The following is a 20952-nucleotide window of genomic DNA, read 5'->3' as shown; positions in this document are numbered from 1 at the left end:
AGGGTCCTGGTCCTTGATGCTGTCTGCTGCGGATACCAGGACGACCCGCCTCAACAACTTCATGAGTTGGAGGGAGAAATCTTGAATGGACTCCCCCCCTCGCTGGAGTCTAGCGTAGAACTCACCCCAACGGGACGATGGAGTGTCCTGCGGGCACAGCGTCTTGATCACACGGTCCAGAATCTTCTTCGGGGTGTCCCTGTCAGCTGCGGGGCAAAGTCATATTTCATCTCTTGCTGCGCCTTAAAGATGGTCCAGTATGAACTGTACCCCCTCTGCCGCCGACAGGTCACTTGTCATCCGGCGCATATCCTCGACCCATTCTGTGACTTCTGGGTCCTTTTCTGTGCGGGGTCGCCCAGCGAGCTTGGAACCCCGTTCTCTTGGGACTACCACAACTTTCGTCTTCTGGTGGGGCCCTCCCTGCTCATCTAGCCACTTGGTGAGCTCCTTTATCTTCTCTTCCAGTTCCTCCATGGTGGGCGTCGGTGGTGTCTATCACACGCCCAGTCTTTCCCTGCAAGGTTGCCAATGTTTTCCTACCAACCCCTTTTTGCTTGAATCCTGTCTACGACGCAATGTAACTGCTGTAGGTTCCTCAAGCTAGGCTGTTTTATTAGCAAACAACCACTTACGATCTTAGGCAAAATAAAAGGGGTTGGTGGATTGGCTATAAACAGAAAAAGAGGAAATACATGCAATAAGTAAAATGGAAACTTAAACACAACACACTTAAGAACAGATAACTATGCAGCAGGAACTATATACCCACAAAGAAAACATAATAGACCTGATACAGGCTGTACAAAGATAAACTCAACTCCAAAAACAGAGCAAATATCTAATGAGGCAAAAAGCAGTAGCATATGGTGGAACACAGTCTTGAGCACAGAATGCTATTTAGGTTTTCAATCATCAGTGGTTCCTGGGTAAACCTGTGCAGCGATGCGGCAATGATCGTATATCAATTACTGGAGCAAACTAAAATTGAAACACAACAACTTCAACTCTAAAGCAGCAATATCGATACATAGAGTATGGTGCAATCCTACAGTTCATGGATATACAACAATCGATAAGCTCACTTCCTAAATACCAACATTACACTCAGCCAGATGGCCTAAGGGTTTTTTACTCCAGTAGGCTCCAACAAAATAACAACTTCATTGTTTCTACCAGAACCCTGCCACATGTGGTGTATGATCAGGAATGATGATAAGCAGAGGCACTGCTCATTATAACAGTGTTATACACACATTAGACACAGGCCTGTGGCCTCATGATCTGAGCCAATTACTACATAGAAAGTTCAGCAAAAAAACATGACAAACTTTGAGCATTTCAACCCTAACAAATCTGCAAAATCACACTTAAATGCAATACAGTGAAAACAACAGTTCATCTTACACTGGCATCTGAAATGATCAGTAAAAGATTGCAGTTTCAAACCACCACTGGCTCAACCAAGATGGTTCCTTCCGAGTACAAAATTTATATTGGTGACTATCTAATTCTTATACAGAAACTACATTCATGTAACTAAATAATTACTTTAGATTGGTTTACACAGTCAATGGACATTCTTAATAATCACTAGTCACAGAGCAATCAAAACCATTTGAAAGGCAAATGAAATGAGAGAATAACCAAAAGAACCTGTTTTCTGAATGTTTCAGTCAATTCAATCAGGCTAATCGTCTAGTTGATATATCGTGTGATTTATAAGACAAGGAAACAATGACACTCACCAATTGTTCCCAAAATACGGCTTTACGTGTCCAGTTTAGAGGTGTGCAGTACGTGTGTCTACTCCTAACAACAGTCTGTGGGAAAGTGACCTGTTGGTCTTGGGTGCAGGCCCTGGCTAGCTGTGGAATTGCCCTGAGGCATGCAGCCACCAGACCTCACTGCTTCCCATCACTCACTGATTAGGACAAGATTACACCAGTCCACTCAAGGTGGCTGGTTACATATAGTTCCTGCTGCATAGTTATCTGTTCTTAAGTGTGTTGTTAAGTTTCCATTTTACTTATTGCATGTATTTCCTCTTTTTCTGTTTATAGCCAATCCACCAACCCCTTTTATTTTGCCTAAGATCGCAAGTGGTTGTTTGCTAATAAAACAGCCTAGCTTGAGGAACCTGGTCCAGTTACATTAGCATACACATTTGGGCAAAGTTGCTGAACCATACTCAATGTTTAAAAAGGGTGGATTCCCACAGTCCCAGTCTGTCAGACCAGTCCTTGCTTTATGCTCAGACCGTAAATGCTGGAACTAGTACAAATTGTGCGACAGGACACTGGGCGTTTTCCTCACTTGTGCCCTAGTGGTAGCGGCCGCAAGTATAGTGTGTGCCAAATTTAGGGCAAAGGTCAACGCGTACCCAATTATAATCAGACAATCATACTTGTAAATAGCGCTAATTTGGCTCTTAAAAACAAAATGCTAATATGCGCATATTGAAATTGGAGATATTGAAATTTATCGTTTCTTAGCAGAATTTGTAAGTAATTGGACTTGATTAATTTCCAGACATTATGACAGGAAGATAGTAGTATGCATGCAAATTCGTATACTTGTAAATCGTGAAAAACTCACCAAAAAATCAATGAATGAGGTCATAATGACGTCACTTCAGAAATGCAATCAAAGTTTGACTGTTAACCTACCGAGTGAATTTCACAATGATCAGACACTGCATAATATGTTGGACTGAAAACCTTACATTATGGTGACTGGAGAGGCAGGGGGTGGATGTGGAGGCAAGTATTGATATAATTGTGTTTTATTCAATTCTGAAAAGAATCAAATCGGGAAAAGGAACAGCATTAAGTAACAGTTGAAATCAACAGATTTGGTTACGGCGTTGTAAAGAAAAATATATATAGTTAACATATACATTTGGTAAAGTAGGGCCTAGGTCAAATGACGTAACAGCTTATTCGGATCGAACTAGACGGACACAGAAATAAACTTACAACTTTTCACCCCAACAATCCACAGTATCAAGCAGTTCACCAGTTGTAAACAGATTCAGATTCAACAGCACCGACGGATTCAGATTCAACAGCACCGACGGATTCAGATTCAACAGCACCGACAGATTCAGCTAGAAGAAGCAGTAATACAGAACGATCCTTAAGTCGGGTAACAGAATAAACCGTGCGTTCCTACCGTAGGACAAAAACTCTGTGATTTAAAGACAACTTCCATGAATATAACTCAGCTTTAACAGTGAAGGACTTACACTTTCCGGGGAAAAATCAGAGTTCAGAAAAACATTCATATTTCTAAACACGCAAATAGGCACAGATACCTGAGAAAACACACCGTTATCATTCAAATCTATATCAGCTGAATAATCACAACAGAAAGTCATGAACAATTGATTACTTACAGAAACAACATCTTTAAGAATGTCTAAACTGTAAACAGGTAACTGGCAAAGTGGGGAAAATCAGCCTGAAAAAGAAGAAATCAACAAGATTCGATTTGACGCGCGCTAATTAAATACTGTTGAGCGCGCAAGTCAAAATGCCCTCAGCACCTGTTTTGTTCCTCAATGGAACAGTGACGTCATCATGACATCGCAAGATTTTCCAACAAATTAGACATCTAATACCGGTAGACCTGCTGGAGGTCTAGCAAAAAGTTCATGTCAAAAACAGTGTCAAAATGATAACAATTAAAAATCATCCAAAAAATCAGGTGGTGACGTCATCATGACTAAATCCCATTTTCACATATAACACATTTGGATTTGTTTCTGTGCAAAATTTCAACCACTGGGACAAATGGTTCTACAGATACAAGCCCAAAAAGAATTCAACTTTGTGGGTTTGTCACGTGACAAGTGATGTCGTCATCATGACGAATATCTTCACGGCACATCCTTGGGTGGTAGTCTAGCAATATGCAAAGTATGAAGCAATCGCTCTAACTAAAGTGCCAAAGTGCTATGGTACAAAGATTACTTAACTTTAAATCACTGAAAAACTGGTTATTGTAAAAAATTAGACTTTTTCTTTATCATGATGTCACTATTTCATGGGATATTTCATTTTTTTTCAGTCAGGTTCAATGACCTAAAGCATGTCTCTCTTAATCCTATTAACACCAACTTGTGTACTGGAGAGGTTCTTCTTCGGCAATGTAGCCGAAGGAGCTAAATAGGAGAATGAGAGAAAGGAAGTGATGGGAAATCAAGATATGGGAAATAAAAGTGTTTTTTTCTTCAGTGCATCACCACTAAAAAAATTATTCCTAATTCAGAAGACACCAACTGGCAGATTTTTTAGAGGTAAGGTACTACTGATACCCTGTGCAATGACGTTTGCAGTGTACGTACACAAAATTTGGTATAACTTTTTCAGCCTATTTGACTTGTCTTCAGACGACAGTGTTCCTGTCATTTTGGTGACGTCCGGTATTTTTCGAAATATTATCCCATTTTAGTCAAACTGTCAAGTAGTGAAAGTGAAGCCATAAAAATCGAGTTTATTTAAGAACAATTTGGTCCAAGTACTAAGTGTGTGAATTGTGGTTACTTGTGGATATGAATAAATCAAATATGCAAGGCTAAGCTTTACCACTGCATGATTCTTGGGAACTTGAAATGTGTGATGGATACTGAGCCTCTATCTGTGGGTAAATAATGAATGAAACTAGTTGGAAATGATGAACTTTTACTATGGGGAGTTTGGAGTATGTGGATGGCAGGCGCAAATCCAAAACTTTTACTCTCGTAGGTTTGCAAATGCAGGACAAGGCAAAATGGACATTACCACAGTGCTTCCATCGATATTGCCTTAATGAACTTCAATAGGTTTCCTGGCCTCTTGTTACCCTTCATCATGTCATGTGTTTGAGGGGCTGTGAGAAGAAAAATGAAAATATTAATCCACATTCAGTATACCTGTACCAGCAAGGGGTGGCAATTTTTATTTATTTATTTTGTTAATTAAATTAAAAATCAGATTTTTAAAATTTAAATCAAATTTGTTTTTAAAATATAAATGGACAAATCGGCTTAATCATCAGTTCCAACCTCTAATGCCAGCAAATTTTTCATCATGTTTGTTAATCTTTGATTATTAGTTTCTTTTGTTATAAAATTCAACAAAAATGAAATCAAGTAATTTGATTATAATCTCAAATCACCTGTAATTGTCTAAACCCAGGTGAAATGCATACAGTGTAGCACCTACATGGAACTCATAACTAAATACCAATGAGTGAAAAAAATCCACCAATCACAAGTACATGTGCAGTTGTAGAGATTAAAAGGTATGATGTACACCTTGTTGAACTCCAAAGTGGACACTTCAAATGAAGTGAAATTACGTGTAAATCATGATTAAATGTAATTCATGTACTGAATCCAAGCTGATTTAAATTAAAATAAATGAATTGATCAGAAAATCTTGCCAACCCAACCTACGTGTAACACATGTGCTTTCATACAAATTTCTTATCAATACTTGGAACTTAAGGGTGCATCCCACCAAATGGTGGTATTTCTGCATGCGAGCTCATTATGTGATCCCACTGGGTTTTTACAATAAGACATGCCATAATCAAGAGGGATCATAGAAATATTTCTATAAATCCCGAATCACGGTTTCCAGTTCGGAGTATTTCTTTCACAAAACCCCCAACTGCGGGCCTATTTTGGATAGAGGAAGGTGGCTACATTCTGAGCTGAGCACATAGTTTAACTACTATTTTTTGGGTATCTTCCAGTGAAAAAACGGAGGCCAACCTCTTCCTGAGAGTTAGTGGTGCTTTTTCGGTCTGATTTTGCACTGTTTTTTATGGGCTTGTATTTAGTGTAGTGCAACCCAAATGGCTCACAGAGGGGTATTTGCCAGTTACATGTAAAATGGAAAAATTATCAAATAGTAGCAAGATAATTTTACAATTGAAACAACAAAAATTTAAAATGTTGATTTCTAAAGAAGAAGACATTTGACTTAAATGGCGATTTAAATTGGTGCTTTACTAAATCAGCCAACCCTGGTACTAGCCTAGACCTAATTAATAGTTTTTTTTTCTGATGCATGGCTCTGGATTGGAAGATTTTTAAGGGAAAAAAGTCCAAAATGTAAAATGGCCCGATTCTCATCTCGAGAATGCAAAGTTAAAATGAATATGCTGGCACAGAACCAGACAAAGATTTGTCATTGTAAGAATTTTAAGTCCCCAAAAAACAGTAACTGCACATATGTCTGGTTAAATGTTGACTGTTTAGTTAAATTTAGCCGGCAACAGCTACGGTAATTGTTTTCTCTTGTCTGGGCAAAGTTCAACATGTTCAGAGTCTTTTAATCTTCTTCATCCCCTTGCAAGCCTTGCCATATTGTGCTGACCGTATTCGACAGCGGACCAGCACAACATGTGTCCTTGACACTGCAGATGACTGGAACGAGCAGTTTTCACGTCGTCAAAGCCACCTCTCCAAGGGTTTTTTCACCCCACAGCATGTTGCTTATAAGCCCATTGGGGATGTGGATCTGGACTCCCGTAACTTGGTTTTCAGAGTTTTCTCTGCCACTTTGCCAAAAAAGGTGCGATGTTCTTTTTCTTTAAGCTCACATTTCCCCTGGCTACTGTGGTTTTTATTTACATGTACCTCTAAGGTCTAGGCCTCTTTCTCTCTTTTTTTGTACCATGCATACTTATCAAAAGATGATAGTAATGGCATAAGACTGTGATGTCATTGTCCTGAGATGTTAATATTTGGTTGTAGACCGTATGTGTACCATATGAACATTTCACTCAGTGTAGTGTTTTTGCTCATTTTCAGAAAAAAAGGCCTATTAAACACAGCAAAGCTAGTGTAGAAGCCTTACACTGCTGTGCCAAAATGCGCATAACCACTTGTTGGATAATAAATTTCCTATTTGACTTGTTCTATAGATTTCTTATGATGATGTTTGTTTTTTAGGTGCATGCAGCTGCTTTCTTTATTGGTAGTCACAAGCTGGGATTTACACCTCCGAAAACAGCAGAAAAGTCTGAACAATCCTCCAAGGTGAGTATTGCTTAATAAATTAGTGGCTGTCAAGATTCTGTTACTGCCATTTTTCATACGATAAAAGAATAATTATTTACTTCAAATTGGACAATAATAGTTATCGAAGGAATGTTCATCGTATCCTTTGACGTAAATTTGGTGTTCTTTTATGCAAGTGAACACTGGAGTTCTGTTGGTAATTTATTACTAGTTCATAAAAATCATAGTAAGAGCCAAGCACTGCTGTCTTTTAAAGAGCAACTCAAAGGAACACATGTTTTCTGTGATTTCATCTGTTCAAATAAATATGGAAGTATCCAAATCGAACGCAGTGTCATTTGTCTTCAGAGATCATCTATAACAAGCTAAAAAGGTTTTTTTCTGTTCATGCTTTTTTGTTCATGCCAAGATGCGAATTCTGAACATGCTGAATGTAGATTGCGTCATTCTGAGAAAACAGTGGGAACCCTCACCCTGTGTTGGTAGTGGATAAACCCGTGCATGCCAAACAGTGCATGTAGCCATTGTTTGTAGCCATTGTTTGGCATGCACAAGGGTTTATCCACTATGAACACAGGGCGAGGGTTCCCCTTGTTTTCTCTCTGTTACCGAGTGGTTAAATTTTACCAGAGAGAGGCGGGCAGTGGATAACCCAAAATATAAGGAAACAGGGATGCAGAGTAAAGAAATTTCAAACAAACCACCAATTGACGAAAATAGACTGCTGATTTAATTAAAATTGAAAATAAGAACAATTACATGTACATTCAATTATTAATTCAGATTAATCCAAGTTACGTTAACCCCCTTTAATGTTGGTGCAGTCAAAGGACGGTCAAATCCAATTTGGCCCAACCTGGCATATATTTTTGTTGGCTGGCCACCATGCACAAACTACCCAACCCTAACCACCTGACTGGCCAAGATTTATCAAACAGAAAGCAGGCCAATGGGAAGGCACCATAAAATCATACAAATGGGTAGTTAGATACTGAAGGTTTGGACCAGACACTTGACAAGCAAAAATGACTGCTCAAAATATTGTACCAGATAACTCCTACAAACGCAACACCACAACTTACAATTTGTACAAAGCAGCGCTGCATTCCTACAGAACTAGCTAGACATTGTGATACATAGCGAGAGAGGGCGCACTTCAACTAATTATAAAAGCGCACTAAAAAAAGTGACATTAAACCTGGGACGGTTGACAATACTTTGTCGACTGGTCACATCTCTTTTCTCAGAATGATGCAATGTACATTCAGCATGTTTAGAATTCACATCTTGGCATGAACAGGAAAAAAAAAGCCCTTTTAGCTTGTTATGGATGAGCTCTGAAGACAAATGACACTGCATTCGATGTGGATTCTTCCATATTTATTTGAACAAATAAAATCAGAGAAAACATGTTTTCCTTTTAGGTGCTCTTTAATGGAAACCCTTTCCACTGAGGTTGGTAGTAAACCTAAACAGATGGATGACAGGGAAAGGAAAAACAGATGAGAACAAGAGAAAAGATGGATGAGGATGGATACGTAGTTTATACAAGGGCTCCTAAAAATGAAAGCTCTTTAAAACAAATGTATAAGTCAAAATTGGCACATTGACTAACCTCCACACACACATAACCTTTCAGTGCATCTAACTTGTGTACATAAATAACAGTATAAAAGTATAACGGTAGTCCTTGAATAAGTGGATGATATCGTGGGGATGATGCACGAAGCATGGTCTATGGACATCCTGGTAATAATTTCAAGTACAGGATAAACACACAAATTTACTTAAAGTATAAATACATTATTGCTTGATAATCACTCAAGCTTGAAAAGAAGCTTCATCTTATTTGTCATGGATAATGGACATTAATGATTATTATAGCATACCTGCCAACCTGTCGTATGCCTTCCTGAGGGCATCACCACATAATAGGTTAGAATTTTAAATGAACTGAAGGCTCATTTAAATACCTTTTTAGGTTGGCAGGTCTGTTGTAGTTTCTCATCACAGACCTGTTAAGAGAAGCCAGTCACAAAGAATACGTAAAGAGAGGGCAGTTTACCATTTTATCATGTAAACAAGTATTTTAATTTGAGTGGTTTTTTGGACCCTCTGATGTATACATTGAAAATAAAACAACTATGCAAGTCATTTGGGCAAATTAGATTGTATTCAGGATTTTCAGTTAAATAATTTTTGACGGTCAGCATTAAATTTACGTGGATATGCGTGAAAATGTGTGCATCTTATGTCTCTGGCATACACAAAACTGCTAATAGAAATATACAGATTTGAAAATCCATGTACTTTCACAGACATAGTGCACTTCCTGTAATGCCCTTGTGGGTCATGTTATGAAGCATAAATTGAAAACCTGTATTAACAGCTTAAGTTTACATATGACATGTGTCAACGAACATCTCATTTTTTGGGGGGAGGGATATTAACCTCAGTGGTAATGCTCACGCTTCTGTCCCCCTCCCCTACAATAGTTTTTGACACTTTCTACCAAATATGAAATTCAAAACCTGGACCAAGTTTGGTAACTGCTTACCATGCACAGTCTGTTGAATTATAATTAACCACAAAAAAGAAACAAGTAAGGGAACATCTCATAATTCCAGTTGGTCAGGACATTCCTTTTGGAATGCCTTAATTGTTTTTATTTCAGAATGGATGGCCATTCCATTGGGAACAAAACATTCTCATTGGAACTCTGCCTCAGGATGGTCTGTGCTGTGGACCATTCCTGCTGATGTGTGAATGTTCCAATGGAATGCTAGTGTTCCATTTGGGAATGGTCCAACAAAATGCAAACGTTCCTGACTTTTGAGATACTCCCTAAGATTTGAAGCTTTCTATGGTAGAGGCTGAACTGTACAAGGCTTGCAGAGGCACTGTATCCAAGGATATACATGTACATGTATCTTGTTTGGAAGAGGTGTGGTTCCAAAAAGATTCAGTGAGTTTGAACTTGATATTTCAAGCAGGATGCTCTGGTCATCCTCTTCACTCTCTTAACGATGACCCAAACATCCTGATCAAAACATCAAGTGCTAACTCACCACTTCTTTTTACAAACGAGACAAACAAGTAAAGCTCATTCTATATGTATCCAAGTAGTCTTGACCTCGTTTCAGTAGTATATTCATTGAGGTTGAATTAGAAGTCATTATTTAGATGAGTGGAGAGATACTTGGATGACTTTAGTCTCTGCATCCATCACACCTGATGATGCTTATCTTTCAATTCTCAAGCAGCACACACCCAAAGCATTGCATGACAAGCACCTGGGTGCTCAGGCATCCCAGATCAATCAGGAGGCTGTATCATCCGCTGGCTTCACATACATCAAGAATTACTTGCAAGACTCTGAGAAAATACTGGTGGCAGAAAGAGGCGGCCAGAACTTTGAGAAATGTGTGGCAGACTTAGAGGTCAGTGGCTAAAATTTGTTTTAAAAAGTACTGCCAGTTGGTTGCCAATTCACTTCATAAATTTTATGCAGTTCGTCAGATGGTAAGTTAGTTTCCATGTATAGGACTTGCCATATGTCAGTTGAGTGAGAGGGTGTGAGTTTGAATCCTGTCTAGTAGTAATTGCCAATAGCAAGGAATCTAATTATGAATTAAGGAATGGTCTAAAGTTATCATCTCTGTGTCAGGCAGCGTAGAAAGTCAAGCAGGTGTTTCACTTTGATCCAAATAATTGATGATAAACACAACAGACTATCTACAAACATATGCCAGATTACTTTCGATAAACTGATACAAGTATTTGTAAATACGCAATTTAGCTAAAGAATATAAAATCAAAAGACATAATCATTACCTGTAGATGAGGTCCATTGGTGTTAGATGTTTTGTTAATCAATTTATTGAAAATTGAATATTCAGTAAATTTGATATATCAAATATTTCCTTTGTTCAAGACAAATGCTGAAGACGGTGCCTGATTACCCAGGAAGCCTGCCTGTATAATACAGGGGTGTGAGAATTCAGCTTTTTAGCTGATTTCAGCTTTATCAATGACCCTGAATTTCAGCTTTTCTGTACACCTGGTCTGTACAAAAGTATGGGAACTTTTTGCACTTCAGCTATATGCTAGCTGTTTTTAGCTTTAATTTTAAGTGACCACTCACACCCCAGATAATGATAGTACATCATCGGTTTGTGGCTTTAGCTTCACCGCCTGTACACATGTAAATAGATCAAGAGCTTCTCAAATGTAAATTCCTGTAGGTACAGTACCTTTCCAGTACCACGGCTATCTAGCTTATTTTTCATAAAAGTGAATTAAACATAGGCCCCTACATACGTACGTGGCTTGTTTTACATTATGGACTAGCAGCGTTGTCACAAGTGCAAGTCTACGCTACCCAACAGACTGGGAGTAACCTAAAGGTCACTCCACTCTTAGCCCAACATGACCATGTTTCTGCCAGCCATAATAAAGACTGGCAAAAAGTAGCGTTTCAGAAAGATTAATCAGTACATATGCAGTATTAGAAAGCTTATTAGTTCTTTATTCTATTTGATGTCTGTGAAAATCCAAATTTTTGAGAGGAGAAACCCACACAAATTTATGAAAAAAAACCTAATCCTACGGATGTTATCTCAAAAAACGAAGTTCAACCCAACATGTACTTAAGTCCCATGACATTTTCTGGCGCACATCACTCACAGGTTTTTATTTCAATCAATCACAATGTGGGAAATCCCAGCGAGAGGATGTGGGACAGTACTTCTCAAAATCAGCAGGAGATAAACAATCTCAATTCTTTGGCAGTTTTAGAGCACTTTGGTAGTTTATGTTTCAACTGATGACAGAAATGGGAGTTCCGGCAAGGGAATGTGGGAAAATATGAGAGAACAGAAGTTTGGAAAATGAATGAAATCTGGTCAATCTAAATTCCAAACTTCCTAACAAGGCCTCCCTATGGTTACATAGTACTAGCAGCCAGTGAGTGATGTCGAATAATACAGTTATGAGGAGTAATAATTGAATTACTTGTATAGAAACGAAAAATTCAAATTTTAGAGAAAAGTTACGCCAGTAATGATTAAATTTGTTTTGTTCAACAGAAAGCCAGAAGGCAGAATGAGAACACGGGTATCCAGCAAACTAGTGTAACATTCTGTCCCCCGTCTGGCTCATCCTTTGGGGTGACATTAGTTCCCTCATCTTCCCACTACACTCAAGTGAGGTCAGCCAGCACATTGTCCGCAGATTCTACAAAAAGTGATATTAGCACTCGGACCGTATCCAAGACCAAGCCAATAGATGATGACATTGAGGAGGAACTTACAAGGCAAGAATGTGTGTGTGTGGGCAGGCATTCACCGCGTTCAGGGGACAAGTTCTTTTGTTAGGGAAATTTGAACCAAGTTGTGGGGACATTTCTGATTCCCCACAACGTTTTCAGTCGTCACATTAGGTGAAATGTCGAGTGTATGTCCCCACAACTACGGTGCGGGAGATGGTGTGTTGGGGGCATGCTTAGAAATGTGCCCAACAAATATCTTATCGAAATCTGTGCACTAGTTGCCCACCAACCCCCTCCTGCATCTAAAAGCACTCTGGATCCACCTGTTGGTGGGGAGTCTGTTTTGTATTAAGATGTACATCAATTCTTCTTATTTGGCCAATGGTAAACAACAGAGGTCAGGAGCAAGTAGACACATTGGCATCTGTAAACAATAACAATATGAAATATCCAATGAAGGTTACTTCCAATTTTTCTGGAATCATTTTGTTCCATTTCCCTTGACAAGAAAGGCTCGTACCATGTCTACTTTACCTATTGAAGAGATTGCAAATAACATTTAATAATTTGTCTTTAAAATGAAGGCTGAATTCCCTCCGCAATCACAGAGGTTTAGCAGAGAAACTGAAAGCCATTCACCGACTGCTCAATGCTCTGCACAACATGAAAAGCAAAGACCTCAGAACCAGGGTACCCTTGTCTCATGAGATGGTCAGGTTCTTATACCGCCATGTCCCATATGAGCGGCCAGTTTTCAGGTAACATTCTTAGCCAGTGTGTTTTCCTGACAATTTTTTAACAGTTTTCTTTTCCTCTTGTACATGTACACCAGCTATAAGCCAGTTGGTATTTACAAACTGCACATGTGCAAATGCACCTTTGCAAAGGTCATTTGTACATAAAACAAATTGATTTACTTATAACTCCAGTGTGGGCGAATGGGCTGCTGTTGATACAGACGATCGTTTAAAAAATTGCTGAAATAGGGAAGATGCTTAAGATGAAATAAGGAAGAACCAAGAACAGAATGAACATTCTGGTAACCTGCAATCCCGTAAAGTCATTTAAGAAATAATACTGAATAGTGTCCCAGTATAATTCACAATACTTTTCTATAACTTTAACGGAAAGGAAATGGGTAAGATTTCCATGAACAAATATCACTAATTTCCCCCTGCAGGGCCTTGTTAGCCCTCAAAAAGCAATAATATGTCCTAAAAAGTTAAATTTAGCGGTGAGAAAATCAAAGCATTTTCTCAGAAAACACTTCAAATTTTTCCAACCGGCCTCATAGGGTTTTTGTACAGGGTGTCAAGGACATTCATATATGAACTCACTCCAGGAAACCTCGACGGAAAGCAGTATCTTTAAGATACGTACGATAAACTGAAAATGGAAGAAAACTAAAATTTTAAATAGGTACGAGTTTAAACTATCAGGTCATTCAGACAAATGAAGGTTCAACTAAGTGTTGATTTAATAATCCAACTACAGCATGTGGAATATGTTGCTCCACAGACGAATTTCATAAGTTGAAAGACTTCCCCAAAACTTGAAAAGAATTGATCAAAATTGAAGCTCTAACTGAATTGCGTACTGAACATTCCTTACACAAACGAATGTCACTGAAGGGCACACACTCAGGACGCATGGTGAAGCGATTTGTTTTATGTACAAACGACCCTTACCCCACAGCTTTCCAGTGCAGTGTACATGCGGTAATTACAAACTGGCTTATGATAAAAGCTTTGTCTTCAGTGACTGCATTCCGTTGTTCCTACTGCAATACTGTGTAAAGAATGTTGAGAATTTATGTTTGAGTACCACCAGGTTTAAAGTACTTTGCACCTTTACAAACCACTCTGTTTGTATAACTTCAGTCGACTTGCTAGGACCACAGGTCTACAAACTACCACAACCACTGCTCCAATGGAACTGATCCAATCATCAGACACAGTTAGCTCCAGTGATTTTAATCCCAGTGGTGCCAATGCCCCAGGAACAGGCACAGCAACAACGATGAATAAATGGACTTCCAAATCTCATCTCAGCAATAGATCTAATGCTAGTGTCAAGCCTCCTGACGTGCCACCATTGTCATCAACACCAGTGCAATGGAGAAAGTAAGTACATGTATACAACAACTATCAGCATGTTAACTGCCATACATAATTTCACGGGGTGTTGCCAAGCATTGTACGCTGTGCACATATTTAATAGGTACTTTTCAGGTATCCATGTGAACATGAGCATTTTTGAAGATGAACATGTATGCCCTCACCACTGCCAGCAGTGTACTGTGTCATGTTCTTGGTGATGCCAGTGTATTCAATTTACATTACAATTGTTTTTATTTCCTGAGAGTATAGTTGTAGAATCCAATACACCTGTTACTACGAGTATACTCGTAGTCAGCAGTCAAGGTGTTAAGCTTTAAGAGGACAAACATGTTGGGTATAAGAGAACTGAATACAAAAAGTGGACAGATGTATGAAATCTGGTATGTTTTTGGAATTGTTAGAATGACTGGTTTGGATACTGACAGGCTAACAGGTGAAAAGTGTTGACAGACCTTGATCGATTCAAAGCCCTGATCCTCAAGGCCAAGGTTAAGATAAGGTTTTTACCCACAAGCCTTAAGGCCAAGGCTCTAAAACCCAGCCTTGAGGTAACCTTCGGGCCAGGGCTAAGCATCAAGGCATTACATGTACATGGCAGGAATTATAGTACACGTGATGAAATCTTTGAATTCCCAAAGAAGAAGTGTTTGAACCAACATGCACCTACCACATTGCACACTAGAATATGAAAGTGTCCAACACAGTGTACCCATCTCTCAACTCGGGTGCATCTTGTGCACTGCTTTGAATAGATTCCGCCAGAACTTGTCATCGTTACATCACAAGTCACGCCCCTTGGACAAGGAACAAAGACTGGAGACATGGGAGGACTTACTTGCTGTCCAGACATCCACCGTCCCCTCGGGTGGTCAACAAACCCACAGATTCAGTTTGGTCAGCCAAGGTCAGAATTTTTTCACTTTGGGCCATTTCCTATGACTTTCCAAGACTGTGAATTTTTCTCACAAGCATACGTGTACCACAGATCTGTGAATGCATAAACTCAAAATGACACAAGGGGCATTTAATTTGAAAAGATTCAAAGGCACTGATTTACAAACGAAAGAAAAAATTAAGGAGAAATATGAGAATATTGTAGTATTCCAAGCATAATTAAAAAAATGGTCATGTCTTGGGCTGTCCTCATTGCCTTGTTTGTGTAGTTAGTGAAGGTTACAAAAATTAGACAGATCTGCCCACAAGAAACAGGGAACAAAGAGTAATGGAGGAATCCTGTGTTGCTTTTCACCTGAAGGGTTTTTGTGAGTGAACTTGATACTAAATGGCTTGCAAGGACTTCATGTTGCTCTTGGTATTGTGTTCTGGGGTCAGGTCATGCCCATCCCCACACCCTTGGCTTTAGCAAGTGGATGGCTGCGCACCATCGACACCACCCTGAACGTGATCACCATCATCAAGCCCTGTCGACCAAGCAGCCATACTGGATAACTGTGGCTGTGTCAAGTGCTGACAAAGGTACATGTAGGTCCAACATAAACATCCAAGACTTCTCTGCAGAAGCAAAAGGAAAGTCAAACTTACCGTGTTATTACATGTATTTAACAGTTTTTGTAATTATTACACATTTAATAAATTTTATTAATGGACCAGAACAACATGCAATTTTGGTGTTGTTTTTAAGACCACAGAAGAGCTTCCATATGGCCAACAACACTAATCTTCTAAAGTTCATTGAATATTTTTGAAGTAATAAGACTTCCCAAATCAGACACAATTAAGGGAACTCCAGTTAAATTGGTATTCGTAACTTACCAACCCATCTTTAAATTTTTCAGCCTCTTGTAATTTAGCGATCTAGAAGTACAGTTGTTTCCTTATAAATGAAGTGAAATTTCCTGACTTGTTGATATTGATCTAGTTAAGAGACAAGTTCAGACATCTAGCAGTAGCACCCAGACAGATGGAATGGATCCTGAGAAAACCTTGGACACTGTCAGGGAGAGCTTCTACAAAGTTAAGAAGAAGATGGCGAGGGAGGTTCTCACAGACATCGAGAGGATGGAAAGGTTGGGCTGTCTCGAATTGTTTGCTTCAAGCCTAGCTCGCAGCTTATGTTCATTTTTAATAATGGGAAGATTTATTACTGGCAACGACTCCGTTCTGTGTTTCCAGAGAACGCTGTCGCACATTTCGTCAGAAGTTCCATGCAGCCAATGAACATCCAGTCATGGAGCTTGCCATCAAACGTATGCGGGAGGCTCCTCAGATCAGTCGTCAACTGGCTGTGACTGAAGACAGTGACATGAAAGAGATTAAGCCCTCAAAATGGTAAGTCAAATATCCACATCTGTTAACTGCCTCTGTAAGACCTTCATAAGTCATCCAGTATTAGGCAAAGTCACAAGCTCTTTAAAATGAATGAGACATCCCGTCAGAGGTCATCCAGTCTCGGGTCAAGTCACAAGGTCTTTAAAATGAATGAGACATCCCTTCAGAGGTCATCCAGTCTCGGGTCAAGTCACAAGGTCTTTAAATGAATGAGACATCACTTAGTTGTTCATCCTACTACTTGTGAAATGAAGTTGCAAAAGGACCTGTAGCGGCCTTGTGATTGGCTGGACTACAGCCTTGTTAAAGAAGTTCATTTGGACAGCGTTCTGCAGTTCCATCTCTTTATAATCTAAGACTCCTGAAAATATCAGACACATGTAACTCTAAAGCCTAGGGTGCTATAGATAGAGTACCGAAGTGTGGTGTAATTTTGAACCAGGAACTGTAGTACAAACGAATGGAGTACGCGTGTGTATTGGTTCTCAAGGTGGTTCTAGTGCAAACGAATGGAGTGCGCGCGTGTCGGTTCTCAAGCTGGTTCTAGTGCAAACGAATGGAGTGCGCGCGTGTCGGTTCTCAAGCTGGTTCTAGTGCAAACGAATGGAGTACGCGCGTGTCGGTTCTCAAGCTGGTTCTAGTGCAAACGAATGGAGTACGCGCGCGTGTTGGTGCTCAAGCTGGTTCTAGTGCAAACGGATGGAGTACGCGCGCATGTTGGGTCTCAAAATGGTTCTAGCGCAAACGAATGGAGTACGCGCGCATGTTGGGTCTCAAAATGGTTCTAGCGCAAACGAATGGAGTACGCGCGCATGTTGGGTCTCAAGCTGGTTCTAGTGCAAACGAATGGAGTACGCGCGCATGTTGGGTCTCAAGCTGGTTCTAGTGCAAACGAATGGAGTACGCGCGCATGTTGGGTCTCAAGCTGGTTCTAGTGCAAACGAATGGAGTACGCGCGCGTGTTGGTTCTCAAGCTGGTTCTAGTGCAAACGGATGGAGTACGCGCGCGTGTTGGGTCTCAAGCTGGTTCTAGTGCAAACGGATGGAGTACGCGCGCATGTTGGTTCTCAAGCTGGTTCTAGTGCAAACGGATGGAGTACGCGCGCATGTTGGGTCTCAAGCTGGTTCTAGTGCAAACGGATGGAGTACGCGCGCATGTTGGTTCTCAAGCTGGTTCTAGTGCAAACGGATGGAGTACGCGCGCATGTTGGTTCTCAAGCTGGTTCTAGTGCAAACGAATGGAGTACGCGCGCGTGTTGGTTCTCAAGCTGGTTCTAGTGCAAACGGATGGAGTACGCGCGCATGTTGGGTCTCAAGCTGGTTCTAGTGCAAACGGATGGAGTACGCGCGCATGTTGGGTCTCAAGCTGGTTCTAGTGCAAACGAATGGAGTACATGCGCGTGTTGGTGCTCAAGCTGGTTCTAGTGCAAACGAATGGAGTACGCAAGCATGTTGGGTCTCAAGCTGGTTCTAGTGCAAACGAATGGAGTACGCGCGCGTGTTGGTTCTCAAGCTGGTTCTAGTGCAAACGGATGGAGTACGCGCGCATGTTGGGTCTCAAGCTGGTTCTAGTGCAAACGGATGGAGTACGCGCGCATGTTGGGTCTCAAGCTGGTTCTAGTGCAAACGAATGGAGTACATGCGCGTGTTGGTGCTCAAGCTGGTTCTAGTGCAAACGAATGGAGTACGCAAGCATGTTGGGTCTCAAGCTGGTTCTAGTGCAAACGGATGGAGTACGCGCGCGTGTTGGTGCTCAAGCTGGTTGTAGTGCAAACGGATGGAGTACGCGCGCATGTTGGGTCTCAAGCTGGTTCTAATGCAAACGGATGGAGTACGCGCGCATGTTGGGTCTCAAGCTGGTTCTAGTGCAAACGGATGGAGTACGCGCGCATGTTGGGTCTCAAGCTGGTTCTAGTGCAAACGGATGGTGTACGCGCGCGTGTTGGTTCTCAAGCTGGTTCTAGTGCAAACGAATGGAGTACGCGCGCATGTTGGGTCTCAAGCTGGTTCTAGTGCAAACGGATGGAGTACATGCGCGCGTGTTGGGTCTCAAGCTGGTTCTAGTGCAAACGAATGGAGTACGCGCGCGTGTTGGGTCTCAAGCTGGTTCTAGTGCAAACGGATGGAGTACGCGCGCATGTTGGGTCTCAAGCTGGTTCTAATGCAAACGGATGGAGTACGCGCGCATGTTGGGTCTCAAGCTGGTTCTAGTGCAAACGGATGGAGTACATGCGCATGTTGGGTCTCAAGCTGGTTCTAGTGCAAACGAATGGAGTACGCGCGCATGTTGGGTCTCAAGCTGGTTCTAGTGCAAACGGATGGAGTACGCGCGCGTGTTGGTTCTCAAGCTGGTTCTAGTGCAAACGGATGGAGTACGCGCGCGTGTTGGTTCTCAAGCTGGTTCTAGTGCAAACGGATGGAGTACGCGCGCATGTTGGTTCTCAAGCTGGTTCTAGTGCAAACGGATGGAGTACGCGCGCGTGTTGGTTCTCAAGCTGGTTCTAGTGCAAACGGATGGAGTACGCGCGCATGTTGGGTCTCAAGCTGGTTCTTGTGCAAACGAATGGAGTACGCGCGCATGTTGGTTCTCAAGCTGGTTCTAGTGCAAACGGATGGAGTACGCGCGCGTGTTGGGTCTCAAGCTGGTTCTAGTGCAAACGGATGGAGTACGCGCGCATGTTGGGTCTCAAGCTGGTTCTAGTGCAAACGGATGGAGTACGCGCGCATGTTGGGTCTCAAGCTGGTTCTAGTGCAAACGAATGGAGTACGCGCGCATGTTGGGTCTCAAGCTGGTTCTAGTGCAAACGAATGGAGTACGCGCGCGTGTTGGTTCTCAAGCTGGTTCTAGTGCAAACGGATGGAGTACGCGCGCGTGTTGGGTCTCAAGCTGGTTCTAGTGCAAACGGATGGAGTACGCGCGCATGTTGGTTCTCAAGCTGGTTCTAGTGCAAACGGATGGAGTACGCGCGCATGTTGGGTCTCAAGCTGGTTCTAGTGCAAACGGATGGAGTACGCGCGCATGTTGGTTCTCAAGCTGGTTCTAGTGCAAACGGATGGAGTACGCGCGCATGTTGGGTCTCAAGCTGGTTCTAGTGCAAATGGATGGAGTACGCGCGCATGTTGGGTCTCAAGCTGGTTCTAGTGCAAACGAATGGAGTACATGCGTGTGTTGGGTCTCCAGCTGGTTCTCCCACTAATGCCTTTTACACGCATAATCATGCACGTGACATAATCCCTTTGGTACTCTGTACTGTCCATAAAACACCACAGACAACAAGGTTATATATACCAGGGCAATATCAGTTTCTGCTGGAAATATGTATCCCATCTATTACTTCTGTTCAAGGTACACTGATTTGAAGAAAGAAGCAGAAACTGCAGTAGGGAAAGATGATCCTGTTATCAACCAACTTCTACAGAAGCTTGCCCGATGGTCTCTGGAGGATTCCAAGTCCATCCCTAATGCAAAGGTGAGTACCACAAAATCATTTCTTGACAATTTATTCTCATATAAGGATCTCTCTGTGGATTCCTTGCATTGATTATTTGAAGAAGTCTACTTCTACTTGATCCACCAATTGGTGGATCATATCCGGCAATTGTGTGTAGTGGGAACGCCAACCGTTATAAGGTGGATCAGGATCAGATCCACCTTTCTTGATCCTCCTCTGGAACAGGATACAGATCCCCCAATTGCTGGATACAGATCCCCCAATTGGTGGATCAGATCCCCCAATTGGTGGATCAGATCTGGCAATTGTGTGTAGTGGGAACGCTAACCGTTATAAGGTGGATCAGGATCAGATCCACCTTTCTTGATCCTCCTCTGGAACAGGATACAGATCCCCCAATTGCTGGATACAGATCCCCCAATTGGTGGATCAGATCCCCCAATTGGTGGATCAGATCTGGCAATTGTGTGTAGTGGGAACGCTAACCGTTATAAGGTGGATCAGGATCAGATCCACCTTTCTTGATCCTCCTCTGGAACAGGATACAGATCCCCCAATTGGTGGATCTGATCCTACAATTGCTGGATCAGATCCCCCAACTGGCGGATCAGATCCTGCAATTGGTGGATCAGATCCCCCAACTGGCGGATCAGATCCCCCAACTGGCGGATCAGATCCTGCAATTGGTGGATCAGATCCCCCAATTGGTGGATCAGATCTGGCAATTTTCAAGATGTATTTTTTGCGTTGGGGAGATATTAATTATGTATAACGGTTTTGTCCTTACCCAACGTATATTAATAAGCA

At 41.4% G+C, this 20952-nt stretch overlaps 1 protein-coding gene across 3 annotated transcripts in view; it reads left to right on the top strand.

Annotated features, from left to right (window-relative positions):
- LOC110989897 (uncharacterized) overlaps positions 1-20952 on the top strand; it is a 40760-nt gene that overhangs the window by 15743 nt on the left and 4065 nt on the right. For 2 of the 3 annotated variants that reach the window (XM_087132339.1, XM_087132324.1), the window contains exons 2-12: positions 6349-6566; positions 6947-7033; positions 10276-10455; positions 12103-12329; positions 12869-13042; positions 14165-14407; positions 15157-15308; positions 15737-15880; positions 16284-16431; positions 16538-16693; positions 20040-20163. In XM_087132339.1, coding sequence (XP_086988465.1) covers positions 6349-6566; positions 6947-7033; positions 10276-10455; positions 12103-12329; positions 12869-13042; positions 14165-14407; positions 15157-15308; positions 15737-15880; positions 16284-16431; positions 16538-16693; positions 20040-20163 — 1853 coding nt within the window. The remainder of the gene's footprint in view (positions 1-6348; positions 6567-6946; positions 7034-10275; positions 10456-12102; positions 12330-12868; positions 13043-14164; positions 14408-15156; positions 15309-15736; positions 15881-16283; positions 16432-16537; positions 16694-20039; positions 20164-20952) is intronic. The other variant, XM_087132332.1, reaches the window with a different exon arrangement.

The sequence above is a fragment of the Acanthaster planci genome, linkage group LG02, assembly GCF_054643075.1.
Source record: "Acanthaster planci isolate LZ-2023a linkage group LG02, COTS_SCS, whole genome shotgun sequence".
In the NCBI taxonomy this organism is placed as follows: Eukaryota; Metazoa; Echinodermata; class Asteroidea; order Valvatida; family Acanthasteridae; genus Acanthaster; species Acanthaster planci.
This window is presented reverse-complemented; position numbering and strand designations above follow the sequence as displayed.